Source organism: Lactuca virosa, chromosome 9 (genome assembly GCF_052849685.1).
Source record: "Lactuca virosa cultivar CGN04683 chromosome 9, Lactuca_virosa_CGN04683_v6, whole genome shotgun sequence".
NCBI classification, from domain to species: domain Eukaryota; kingdom Viridiplantae; phylum Streptophyta; class Magnoliopsida; order Asterales; family Asteraceae; genus Lactuca; species Lactuca virosa.
In genome coordinates, this window is record NC_136434.1 from 13,751,828 (window position 1) to 13,764,911 (window position 13,084).

The 13,084-nt window shown below is 35.9% G+C and overlaps 1 protein-coding gene across 1 annotated transcript; it reads left to right on the forward strand.

Moving 5' to 3' along the window:
- The first annotated feature begins 6,727 nt into the window (after positions 1–6,727).
- On the forward strand, positions 6,728–12,784 carry LOC145141408 (uncharacterized). Its single transcript, XM_079074705.1, has 8 exons — positions 6,728–6,808; positions 7,997–8,070; positions 11,033–11,247; positions 11,338–11,421; positions 11,521–11,579; positions 11,661–11,764; positions 12,359–12,429; positions 12,495–12,784. Exons 3-6 carry the CDS (start codon positions 11,038–11,040, stop codon positions 11,734–11,736), a joined length of 429 nt encoding a protein of 142 aa, XP_078930831.1. The 5' UTR covers positions 6,728–6,808; positions 7,997–8,070; positions 11,033–11,037; the 3' UTR covers positions 11,737–11,764; positions 12,359–12,429; positions 12,495–12,784.
- Positions 12,785–13,084: the final 300 nt, after the last annotated feature.

The following is a 13,084-nucleotide window of genomic DNA, read 5'->3' on the forward strand; positions in this document are numbered from 1 at the left end:
GTTAAGGGAGACAAAGTGTACTATTTCATGAACCGGATCTGGACCCCAAAGTTCGGCGGGTACAGAGAGGTTGTCATGAATGAGGCTCACAAGACGAAATACTCCATTCACCCAGATTCGGATAAGATGTATTTGGATCTCAAACAACTCTATTGGTGGCCAAACATGAAAGCGGAGATTGCAACCTTCGTGGGCAAGTGCTTGACTTGCGCCAAGGTGAAGGTGGAATATCAGAAGCCCTCAGGTTTACTCCAACAGCCAGAAACATCTGAGTGGAAGTGGGAAAGGATAACCATGGATTTTATCACCAAATTACCCAGATCCCCAAGTGGGCACGATGCCATCTGGGTAATCGTCGATCGGTTGACGAAGTCCGCCCACTTCCTGCCAATCAAAGAAAACTTCAAGATGGAGAGACTCACACGAATCTACATTCAAGAGATAGTTCGCCTTCATGGGGTACCTGTATCTATTATCTCCGATCGAGATAGCAGGTTTACCTCGAGATTCTGGCAATCGCTTCAAAAGGCACTTGGAACTAAGTTGGATACGAGCACAACTTATCATCCTCAGACTGATGGACAAAGTGAGAGAACAATTCAGACATTGGAAGATATGTTGAGAGCCTGCGTCATCGACTTCGGCGCGTCGTGGGACACTCATCTTCCTTTGGTCGAATTTTCCTACAACAACAGCTACCATACCAGCATCAAGGCTGCGCCGTTTGAAGCCCTCTATGGCCGCAAGTGCAGATCCCCTCTGTGCTGGGCTAAAGTGGGTGACACGCAGCTAGTCAAGGGTCAAGTCCCCGACAGCACTCTCACTGGTCCTAAGATTATCCGAGAGACGACTGAAAAGATCGTGCAAATCCGAGAACGACTGAAAGCCTCACGAGATAGACAAAAGAGCTACGCCGATAAACGACGAAAACCCTTGGAATTCCAGGTCGGTGACCGCATCCTTCTGAAGGTCTCTCCCTGGAAAGGCATGATACGTTTCGGAAAACGTAGAAATCTAAACCCAAGGTATGTTGGACCATTCGAGATCCTTGCTAGGATCGGTCCCGTAGCATACAAACTCCAGTTACCTCGAGAGCTCAACAACATCCACCCTGTCTTCCACGTGTCGAACCTAAAGAAGTGTCTGTCCGATGAGACACTTGTGATTCCTCTCGACGAGATCGAACTAGACGGGGGTCTACACTTCGTGGAAGAACCTGTCGAAATCATGGATCGGGAAGTCAAGCGTACAAAACAGAGTCACATCTCGATAGTGAAGGTCCGCTGGAATGCCAAGCGGGGTCCTGAATTCACTTGGGAGCGTGAGGATTCAATGAAGCAGAAGTACCCCCATCTCTTTCCAAGTTCATGATTGTACTTTATCCTTGAATTTCGGGACGAAATTCCCTCTAACGGGGGGATGATGTGACAACCCGGAACTTCAATCTTGTACAATTAATCAATTCAATCAATATTCAACTTGTTTTGTCGATTTCTAGTACTATTCAAGGGTTCATTTAAGTGTTATAAGCTTGTATATAACCAAGGTTGAGTTTAGGAATGAGTCGGAGTGTTGAATAATGAGAAAATTAGGCCATACACACCTCTTGGAGGAGTGTACGGCCGTACACACGGGTGTGCGGCCGCACACCCACTCCCTTGGCAGCACACTCACTTTTGGGCAACACCCTTACCCCTATATAAAGGGTAGCCCCTTCCTTTCATTCCTTTAGCACCTTGGCAGCACACAACATCATTTCCTCTCAAGTTTCTCAACCTTTGAACCTTCCAAAGCTTCAAAAACGTGAGTAATCCATCCCTTAACTTGTTGCGCATGAAGAACCTCTTGATCTAGGCCTTGAATCATGAAAGTCCCGTCATGTTCTTCATCTCTTTGAAGGAGTGCGGCAGCACACACATTTGTGCGACCATACACACACACCATAGGACCACAAACCGATTTCGAAGACCCTAAACTTGTACTACAACCAAGTATGGGCCCAGGACACTTCATGGATGCAAGTATGAACCTTGAAAACATCTCAAAGGCACCTTCCATCATGAGTGTATGGCCGCACACCCATTGGGCCGCACACCCATGGCCGTACACACCTTTAAGGTGGCCATACACCTCCCTCATGCAATCCTTTGAGGTCCTAACACTTAGTGCAAGTAGTCCCAAGTTCTTAGAGTGGTTCTTCATCACATCTAGTGGTGAAATACCATCATTTGACTCCTTTGTGTGTCATTACTTGTTGATTAGGATCAAATCGTGTTCAATGCTTCACTTGAACATCCCGCATTTCGTATCGATCCTTCAATCAAACCACGTACTCAAGGTGAGTTCATACCCCTACATTTTCCGTATTTTTAATGTTTTCAGGGGGGATACAAGCTAAACATAAATGTTTTCAAAAATTATGCAAATTTCATACTTTAACTCTTTTGTACTATGTTGAGCATAAGGGACGTTTTCTCTAAAATTGCATAGTTTCCGGACACGCTATTCACTATACATGCAAACTATAATCGGTATAGTTTGGGATTTTTCTAACCATATCAAGTATAGAAACTTTCACTACTAAACATATGCACTAAGACAGAAACAGTTTACAGTTTACATCACTACTTTATCATGGTATTCATAACTGTAATTATCACTACATACGGTATACATACAAAATTTTCGCTACGGTAGAACGCTACTACACTACATGTAAACTAGATTGTACGATACTGTGAGGCACTACTTCACTACTGTACCCTTAGGTGTACATGGATAAATCCTATCATAGTATAACCAGAGTCTCCTGGAGGGAGAGCGTGAGATTTGTGAATAGATCTATTCGGGACTGACAATCCCACACCCGAACTGCTAGCTACAGTTAGGCAGGCATGCCTAGGGTGACAAATGTCATTTAACTCGACGCCTGAAGAACGTTGGAAAGGTCTCTAGTCATATCAAGTATGGTTATACGACTCACATTATGTATAATTCACCCTTTAGTTTACAACCTGTCACCCTTCAACAGTGTTATTTATACTAAATAGAACTAACACACTACGTATAAAGGCTGAAACCATGGTTTTCAACCAAAAATCTTTTATGCAAGGATTTCATATACAACATACTTTACTTCATGATTAGTCTTAGCTAGTCACATGAAGTAGTATTTTCACATATCACTACAGTCTTCAATAACGAACATTTATGGTTTTTTTGGAACGGATAACGCTACAATTTTCACTTAAAGAAAATATCGGATTTTCTTGACGCTATACAAAATACTTTTTACGAGCTCATCAACAAGTTTTCATTACAAACTACCGCTTATGAACTCACCAACTTTATGCTGATATTTTCAAACTGCTTGTATTCTCAGGAAATCAGTAGACAGGTACCTGCTGGATTTTTGAAAAGCTGGAGCGATAAGAGTCTTATGTTTATATTTTATATATACTCTTTGATGTAAATCAAACAAGTTCTCAAATTGATGTAAACATTTTCATATATGTATACACTGCGATGGTTGTGTTGCTATGGTTGCTATTATACATTGGTTGTGATGCAATACATGACGTCCTCCGCCCCGGAATGTTTCCGCCATCGGTTTCGGGGTGTGACAGGTCACGAAAAAGCCACCGCCACCACCGTAAGGTGGTGGCTGCTGCCATGCGCCACCGCCGGCCACCATTAGGTGGTTGTGTGGGTGTTTACCTCTTAGTGTGTGTGTTTATTTTGGGTTGTAATATGTAACTAAAAGAAGAGTAATGAAATGAAACTCAAACCACCACCGTAGGGTGGTGGCTGCCGCCTCCTGCCGCCACCGGCCGCCGTGTCGGGTGGCGTTGTGCTTCGCCTTGTTGAGTTTAATTCGTTTGGGGCGCTGGAAACCCTAATGGGCCTAATGAACCATAATTGGTCAAATGACCTAGCTATTGGGCCTATTGGGCTAATATGGGTTGGAAGCCCTAATTAGGGTTGTGAAACCCTAATGCCATGAAACCCTAATTTGGGACTTATCGGGACCGCATCGGAATTATTTAATGAACTTAAAATATTAATTAATAATCATTGCAAATTAACCTAAGGCCATGTGGGACTTAATGGATTAAGTCCTTAATGGGTTAAGTAGGAAAACTTAACCCTGATCATCATTTTATATGAAAACCCTAATTTCACTTGGGCCTTGAGTTGGGCCTTTCCATTGGGCTTTGGTAATTGGATTATCAATGGGCCATCCAAGAATAATCATTTGGACTAGAATGATTTAATTGGCTTTAGGGTAAGGCCCATATGAGAGTTTGGGCCTAATTTGGAATATTGGGTCGTAGATGGGCCTTAGTTTGGGCCTTGATGATTATATGATATTGGGCCATTGGAAATGCCAAATGTTTGGACTGGACTAAGTAGTTAGGCCTTTAATTTATGACCATGTAAAGGTTTGGGCCCAAATTGGAAAATTGGGCCATATGTTGGGCTTTGGCCCATTACTTGACTTTTAGGCATTTGGAGTGTGAGTTGGACCTTGGGCTTGGAACCCAATTATTAATTGGGTGTTGTTTGATGTTGGCAGTTTGGGAAGCTGTCAACCAGCAACTGGAGTTTCATCCGCGGGACTTCAGTAGTGCCAGGTGAGTTATCCTCACTATACCAATGGGTCTAAGGCACCAAGGTCGGCCCTTTATATATTTGTATCTGGATTATGGCATGATATGTTTATTGATTACATCCTGGTAGTTAGGATGGTGGTATGCTTATGCTTAGTGACCTGGTTAGGTCAGTGTCGTGGTTATAGGATGATGCTATGTTAGTGACCGGTTAGGTCTGTATCCCGGTTATTGGGATGTTGCTATGATTAGTGATCTGTTAGATCGGTTTGACTGTTATATGATATGAGCTAGCGTATGATATTTATGTGAACATGCTTGTCTGATTGGGGGTTGGGTTGAGGCGGTCCTGCTTTGTGCTGAAGGCAACATACCCGGTGAGCGGTCCGGATAGGCTGTAGGCCCTGCGAGACGGTCAAGTCAGGCTGAAAGCTCATTATGCATGCTGTTCTGTATTTGTTATATGATATGGTTATATTTGTATGGCGTTGGTATTTTGGGGAAACTCACTAAGCTTCGGGCTTACAGTTGTTGATTATGTGATTATGTTTCAGGTACTTCTGATGATCGTGGGAAGGCGAATGCGTGATTGTACAGCTCCTCATAACTCATGATTTTATGATTTGATTATGGGGATACTATGATGATTAAACTATTTTGAAAACAAACTGTAATAACTTAATGGTTTTAAATGTTTTAAAAAGTTTTAAATTGACTTGAATTTTGGGGATGTTATATATATATATATATATATATATATATACACACACACACATTGTACAAAAATACAAATGAAAGCATACACACCGATGTCAAATAATTACTAGTTTGAGTATTATTTAGAAATTGCCGCAACAGATGCATTAGTGATTTCTGATCCAAGAACAAACGATAACATTCGCAAGCCCCTGTAAAGAAACCATTATGAAAAGATTTTGTTTGAAATTGATTATCATATAAAATGTTATAAATCTACACCAATAAATAAAGATTTTTTTTGCCACATATCATACTCTTATTTATTTTGTCACATGTCATTTTTATGGTTATTTAAAATTAAATTTTTGTCCACATATCATTTTATGGGTTTTTCCATATTATTAAATTCCACGTAGTATGTAAACATAATAATAAATAAATATCAATTTAATTAATGTAATTTTTTTAATTTCAAAACTCCTTAATTGAAGCTTAGTTATTTAATTTGTTTATTTTTTTTAAATTGTTTGTTTAAATTCAAAAAACAAAAGAGCACTTCAATTTGAATATTTGCACTAATAAATAACAATCTTTTTTGCCACATGACATACTCATTTATTTTGTCATATGTTATTTTATGGTTATAAAATTAAATTTTTGTCTACATGTCATTTTTTGTCTTTTACATATTATTAAATCCCACGTATTATCTAAATGTAATAATAAATGAATATCAATTTAATTAATGTAATTTTTTTTAATTTCAAAATTGCTCGATTGAAGCATAATTATTTCATTTGTTTATTTATTTAAATTGTTTGTTTATTTTTTTAAATTATTTGTTTAAATTTAAAAAATAAACGAGCACTTCAATTTAAATAATTCATTTTTTTTACTTCCATTATAATTTCAAACTTTCTAAATATTTAGACATTTGTATTTACTATTTTTTTCTGAATAAACTCGTGTATTATATGAGTCTCAGAACTAACAAAATAAACATTAATAACAAAATCAAAAATAAAAGTAACTGTAAGTTTGGTCATTCGTAAATGAGAAATTTGCTGTTTGAAAAATATAGATTTTAGACAAATTTGCAAAAAGTTTTTTTTTTAACATAAGATATAATCTACTTTTAAATTACCTCTAAATTCACTTATATTTTAAAACAGACTTGAACTTTCAACCTAAAAAATATAGGATACCATTTGATATGGTTGAACTAGAAGCTACTTTGTAAAATGGTTGTCATAAAAAATAAATATGGTTTTAACTAAAAAAGGCATGGGCATATGCATTAATGGTTTAATTTTAAATGATTTTTAGGAATAGGGAGTAAATTTACGTTTGGCGTATACATAAAGGACGAATGATGTAAATTACTAAAATAAATTGGGGTTAGCTGACGACGTCTCGGCGCTCAAAATTCAAACGAACTTTGGAAGGATTTTCGGAAGGATTGTTCGTGATCATTATTCGATTCGATTCGTATTTTCAAGGTAAAATTTATTTCAGTCTTTATCTTTTTAATACTTTTAGCGTCTAGTTTTCATGATTCTGTGATTGCGATGCTGATTTTTGTTCGAATATTACTGGGTATGTGATCATTTTGGGGTTTTGCTGTATCGGCGTATACTCTGTGTAGAGTTTTGATTTAATTCCTTGGAATGTTCTATAGAAATCGAGGCCGAATTGAAACCTTATACAAATCCGATTCAATTCCCAATGCCCTATACTTGATTAAGGTTTTCGTGATGATCTTTTAGTTTCTTGCGTCAGTTTAATGTCGGTTATCTACGTTTTTTTGGTTTCATTTATTGTCACAACACCTCAATGGATTGATGGAATAAGAACAACGGATAAATAAAGTGAAATGGTGGTTATATGAGTTAATGGTTTCATATACGCTTTTTCAGAAACAAAATTTGGTTGAAATAAGAACAACACCTCAATGGATTGATGAAATAAGAACAACGGATAAATAAAGTGAATTGGTGGTTATATGAGTTAATGGTTTCATATACGCTTTTTCAGAAACAAAATTTGGTTGAAAGGAAAAAGGGGGATCCAATTTTGATTGAAAAAACATCCATCTAGAAGTAACTTGCTTCCAAGATTCAATGAAATGTGCAACTTCATTTAACACCATAGTTGTAGGAAGCTTGCATTTGGAAGACATTTTTGATGCTTATATGGTTCTTTGAATGTGATTTATTTTATTTTAGGATTCTTGTAGAGTTGAGGTCTATTGTTCGCATATTAACTTAAGGTTTGTTAGACTGATCTGAGTTGTTGAAAGATTCACACCAAGTTTGAGCCTTTATTGATATGCTTTCATATATTTGCTATGTTGACCATTCTTTATTTTGTTTGGGTGATGGTTGTCCGTTTGTAATTAGTTTTCTTTTGTACTTCTGTCATTCAAACCACGTGTTTTGGTTTTATCTGAGAACCTAATAACATTAGTTTGCAACAAAGCAAAATCACTTTTGCATGCTTGGTCCATCAACAATCATGATCAGTTATTTTGTAACCGAATATAAGTGGTGCTATAGCAGTGCTTTGTAGAATATCTGTAAATTTATATTCTGGTTTCTTGTAATTTGCTCACTGTATGCTTTTATGGAAGGAAAACATAGGCAGTATGGAGCATGTGCTTACTATATAAATCTATATGGTGGTTGCAGGTTAGTGAGCCGGAGAAGTGGGGGTACTCTACTGATCGGAAGAAAGTTTTAGTCTTCTTCGGAACCCAACAAATGTGAGTACCTTTTGCTGTTTTAGATGTAGTGTTGATGTAATGATGATGCTCATAGTTATGGTTTCTCTTACAAATATCTATCATTGCCACAAAGTCATCATTTAGGTACTATAGGGGGTGGGTAAGATCATCTAATACATTTTTAGTAGCTCAGACTGTTTTCACACAACATGTGTCACAACTCACAAATAATGTGAAATGACATGTTGATGATGCTTGATTGTCACAAGAATAGACCACAAAATAAGTACACACCATAAATGCTTTTTTTAGGTTTGGTCTACATAGTCCATTTATTAGAGAGTTGAGCAGATCGTCAGCTCATTATTGAACTCTTTTGTGTTTTTTCCATTTTGTCATAGATTTTGGGATTCATTGTTTTATGATATGCTTTTTGCTACCATTCGCCGGTCTTAGCTGCAGTAAGATTTGTTCTCTGATTTCTTTTTTTAGGCAGAAGATGCTATTTTTAGGACACAGACTAATTTGAGTGGGTTGCTGTACTAGCTAATATTGATGTTTGAGCTCATTGAAACTTGAAATGTTTTTTTGTTTGCTTATTATATAAACTATGTTTTCACTATGGTGGCTTTTTCAAATTGGGATCTTTTGACTTCACTCTTAGTGTGTCATTGAGATGTTTGCACTAAACATGGTAATACTAATTTGATAGTATTTAGCATATCCAATAACCATGATCATATAAACAGTATTAAAGCTGTAGTACATACTAGGCAGTAATTAGTTTTACATTCTCAACGAAAATAATCAACCCAATTTCAGCCATTACTCATACTTTCTTTGACTTTTGAAGGAATCACAAGGGATTACAAATTTAGGATCTTAACCTGTATGTAATTTCCATTCTGGTATATTTGAAGTCCAAGAAAAGATGCGACTTTGTGGGGACTAGATCTTCCATAGGATGTATTGGCAATTGTTGTTTATATTGGTCAACTATTATACGTTTACGGCTATAGACACAGATACATATGTCCTTGTCTTGATGCACACATGTCTAGGAGTACATCTAAAAAATCCGTGAAGGGGTGGAGAATTAAGAAAATTGGTAAAAAAATTAATCTGGGGAGGGGCGTTGAAACTTGTATTATCTATGATTTTACACTAAAATCTATAGAACACTTATACCAAGTTACCAACTATAATAATTGGGACCATGTCTGCAGATCTGCTAACTCTTCCTTGACTTTATCCTGCACATATCCATCTCCCTCGATATTATTTTAACTTCAATGTCCATAAAAACTGTCTTAACTTCAATTAGAAAGCCTATGAGTTGCCATTGGAGACTAGGAACCATCTATTCAACTAAGGTATACCATATTGATTCTTGAGGCTAGACACCTTGTCTTTCATCAGTAGCATGTGCCCTTAAAAAGTTGCCTTGAGTGATCTTGTGTGAGATAGAGAGCATCGCTACAACTCCGTTCATGGCTTTTTGATATTGACTTAATAGACTTTGTGGGAGATGACTTGGTGCAATAAGTCGTAGACTTAGCCAGGAAGGCCATGGATGGTGATGCATTCTGAATTAAGTCCCGACTTTTTCACTCTTTCCCTTTTTAAACATTAGATTCATATAAGCTCTGCTAAGGCTACCCAATGTGTTGACGAAGTTATAGATGTCTAAAATGTAACTTTTATTTGAACACGATAACCACCTTTTTTTTTTTAGATCTCAGTTTTTTAGGTCTCGATATTTATTAGTTACATGATAATTGTCTAGTTGTGGATCTGTTTATCTGCATTTTATTGGTTATATGGTTGGAAATTTGAATAACTTCCACTTCACTTTAGTCTGATTAAATATCATTGAATTTATATCATTATGATATTTTAAATCTCTTTTTAGTAAAATAGATGATAAGTTGGTGCTTTTTTGACATTTGGAATTATAAGTTCGACATATCATTGTTTATGATTTCTGGAGCTGGAGCCAAAGCTACCCCTAGGCTGACTAATATCTGATAGTGAATTAATGGTAATTTATTTTTCATTCAGCTCTAATTCCTGATGGATGATATAATGGTCATTCAGCATACAATACAAACACTGATTTTCATTTACCAATTACTCTAGACCACGCTTAATAAGAAAAAAAGATAATCAGGACATTCACATCCTAACATCTCTGTGTGCTGAATGCTGATATCTTTTCATGTCTGGTATGCCATCATCTCATCTTTATATTACTGTAGTTGTTTAATCAAACCAAGGAATTTTATTAGATGATGATAAGGGTGCAATATGACAATTGACTTGATGCAGTTTTCATCTCATGACAAATAGCAACACCTAGAGCTGCTTTTTTCTTTGGGGGTACTTCATGTGGCTCAACTGAAATAATAGATTCTCAATTGTCAACACCAAATTTGTTATAGGAGCCTTGATGTTCTTTAATCTTTATGATCACTCGATTACATGAATTATGCAAGTCCTTCAAGTTCACCTTTAGTGGTCAAAAGTAATTGCTGGTGCATATTCATCATAAGAAGGCACACCAACATGATGCATATTTTTGCATCTATTCATGATGGATGTTTAATGTGTGAATTGGTCAAACATATTAAGTTCATTTTCTTCCTTAATTGACTTAACAGTTTTATGAGGAGATGAGGTGTACTTTCACACCTGCTGGTCACACTTTATTGAATTAGTTCTTTTTTAATCTGTGAATTTCAATAAATAGTTCACTTTAGGGACTTGATGTACTGATTAGTCTAATTAGGTTGTGCTGAAGGTTTGTTTTGGATTAACTGTGTTTCTTTCTTAACCCTATCTTGGTTGTAACAACTGTTTATTTGAGCTATATCTTTTGTAGTATGTACAAGTACAACTTTCAGCCAGAACTAATCTTACAATTATCATTATTTAACATCAAATCTGGGGGTACCTGCACTGCATAAAACCTTATTTCTTTGAACAACTTGTCTTTCATCAGAAATCATGGGAAAAAAGAGAGGCAGAAATGAGGAAAGTCAGCCAAAGGAACAGGAGGATATCATCTCAATAGAAGGAATAGAGAAGTCTTTTCAGGAAAAATGGAACATGATGGAAGCTGCATTAAAGAAAATCAAACAAACAAGTGAGGGAAGGGTAGCCCTTCCAAATTTTGTCAAGAGGAAGATCCGCCTGTTAGGGACACATAACAAAAAAGTAAGAAAAAAGCATTGCTTTGATTAATTATCTCTCATGTCTCAAACATTTTTTTTTTTTTTTTTTTTTTTTTTTTTTTTTTGTGATTAGTCTAAAAATGAAAATAGAAAGCCCATAGATGGAACTGGAAGTAGAAAAAGGGACGACATGAAAATAGAGAAATTACTTATGAAGGTATTGATTATTTTCAATGTAATTTTTTTGTACAACGTGGTGAATCTTTAATTATATATATATTTATTTATTTATTTCATATTATTTTTTTTTTTGCAGAAGAAACAGGTGTTTGATGAACTCTGTGGAATCAATACATTACAAGTCTATCAGAGCACGTAAGCAATAAACACTTAAATTTTTATGAATATGTTATAATAGTTTTTGTATTAATATCTATATATTTTTATTGAATGTAGAAATGAGAGAAACAAGTTATTTTACATGAATCTTCATGCTTTGAAGACAACGAAGGCAATGAATATATTCAAGTAGTTTTACGCCGAGTTTAGTCTCTTCGGAAGTAAGTTCTACACCCTTTTTATTTAAAGTGATATGTTGTACTGCTTCCCTTTATTAGTAGATCAAGAGGGTGTTTGGGATTACTTTTTAGCTTCAAAACTTCTTTTTGCAAAAGGACTTTTGGTAAAAAGATTTTTTTAAATTATGTTTGGATTAGCTTTTGAGGGTCAAAAAGGACATTTAATGTTGTTGAGTGGGGAAGTGTTTAATGATTGGTAAGTTTAAGGATATTAATGTGTACATGTTATTCGGGTTGAAACTGAACCGAACCGATTCATACCCGAACCGAACCGACTCCGTATTGCTTATTTGGTCCGGTTTTCGGTTCATGCAATTACCCTTATTCAGTTTTCGGGTTATTCACGTTCGGGTCGGTTCGATCCAGTTCTGACCCGAATAACATTTCTAGTCAAAAGTGGACAATAATATGGGACGGAGGAAGTAGTAATTTTCAGTTAATCGTTCCTTTTTTATTTCATATAAAAAAAAAAATCAATTTTGCAAATTTCAATTTTTTTTTGTAACTTACAGATTTAACATAACTGTTGAATAGAAAACTGTTGATATTTAATATTTCAATTGTATCATTTTGCAGCTGTGAAGACATTCATAATCACGACCGGGACTGGGAGCGATTTGTACGGGAAGAGTTCGACGTATGCTCGGGTAAGCATCTATTGTTGTAGTACATATGTTCAAAACTGTTAACTAATCAAAGTTTTATATTTCAGCTCAAACGTTTTGCAAAAAAGGAAAAAGGGCTCGACTTCAAGGACGACAAAAACAACCTCGGGATGGTGCAGATATCATATGTTTGATAGATATGACAACGGGGGCGGAGAACACTAGGCTTTCTTCTTCATGTGCGTTTTGTATTTTCATCTTCATTTACAAGAGCATTAAGTGCATTTTTGGTTTCAGACTAGTGTATGAGAGCATACCTACTAACAAATTGCAAAAGTCACCAGAGAACGAGCTTATATGGCAAATCAACATTTTGAACACTATTAGTAGAGGCGTGTATGTGGAGGTTTGGTTCGGTTATAAGTCAAAACCGAACCATAACCATTACAATTGGTTAATGCTTTTTAGTAGCCATTCGTTATGGATAGTAATGGTTATGGTTAATGGTTAATATCGGTTAACCATTACAATAAAATAATGATATCAAAACTAAAAGTGGATTCATATAAAAAGAGAAAAAAAAAAAAACAAACCACATTGCTATAAAAACTAAAAAGTGAAGAAAATCAGAAAATTGTTGCTATGTAAAAAAAATCAAAAAAGAGATGATCATCTTAAAACCAACATCTTATTTAAA

What these genes read in the sequence shown, in the direction of transcription:
- LOC145141408 (XM_079074705.1), top strand. Translation starts at nt 11,038, where the DNA reads ATGGGAAAAAAGAGAGGCAGAAATGAGGAAAGTCAGCCAAAGGAACAG. An exon ending in TAGAGAAATTACTTATGAAG is followed by an intron (nt 11,422 to 11,520) that starts GTATTGATTATT and finishes TTTTTTTTGCAG; the next exon opens with AAGAAACAGGTGTTTGATGA. An exon ending in TTACAAGTCTATCAGAGCAC is followed by an intron (nt 11,580 to 11,660) that starts GTAAGCAATAAA and finishes TATTGAATGTAG; the next exon opens with AAATGAGAGAAACAAGTTAT.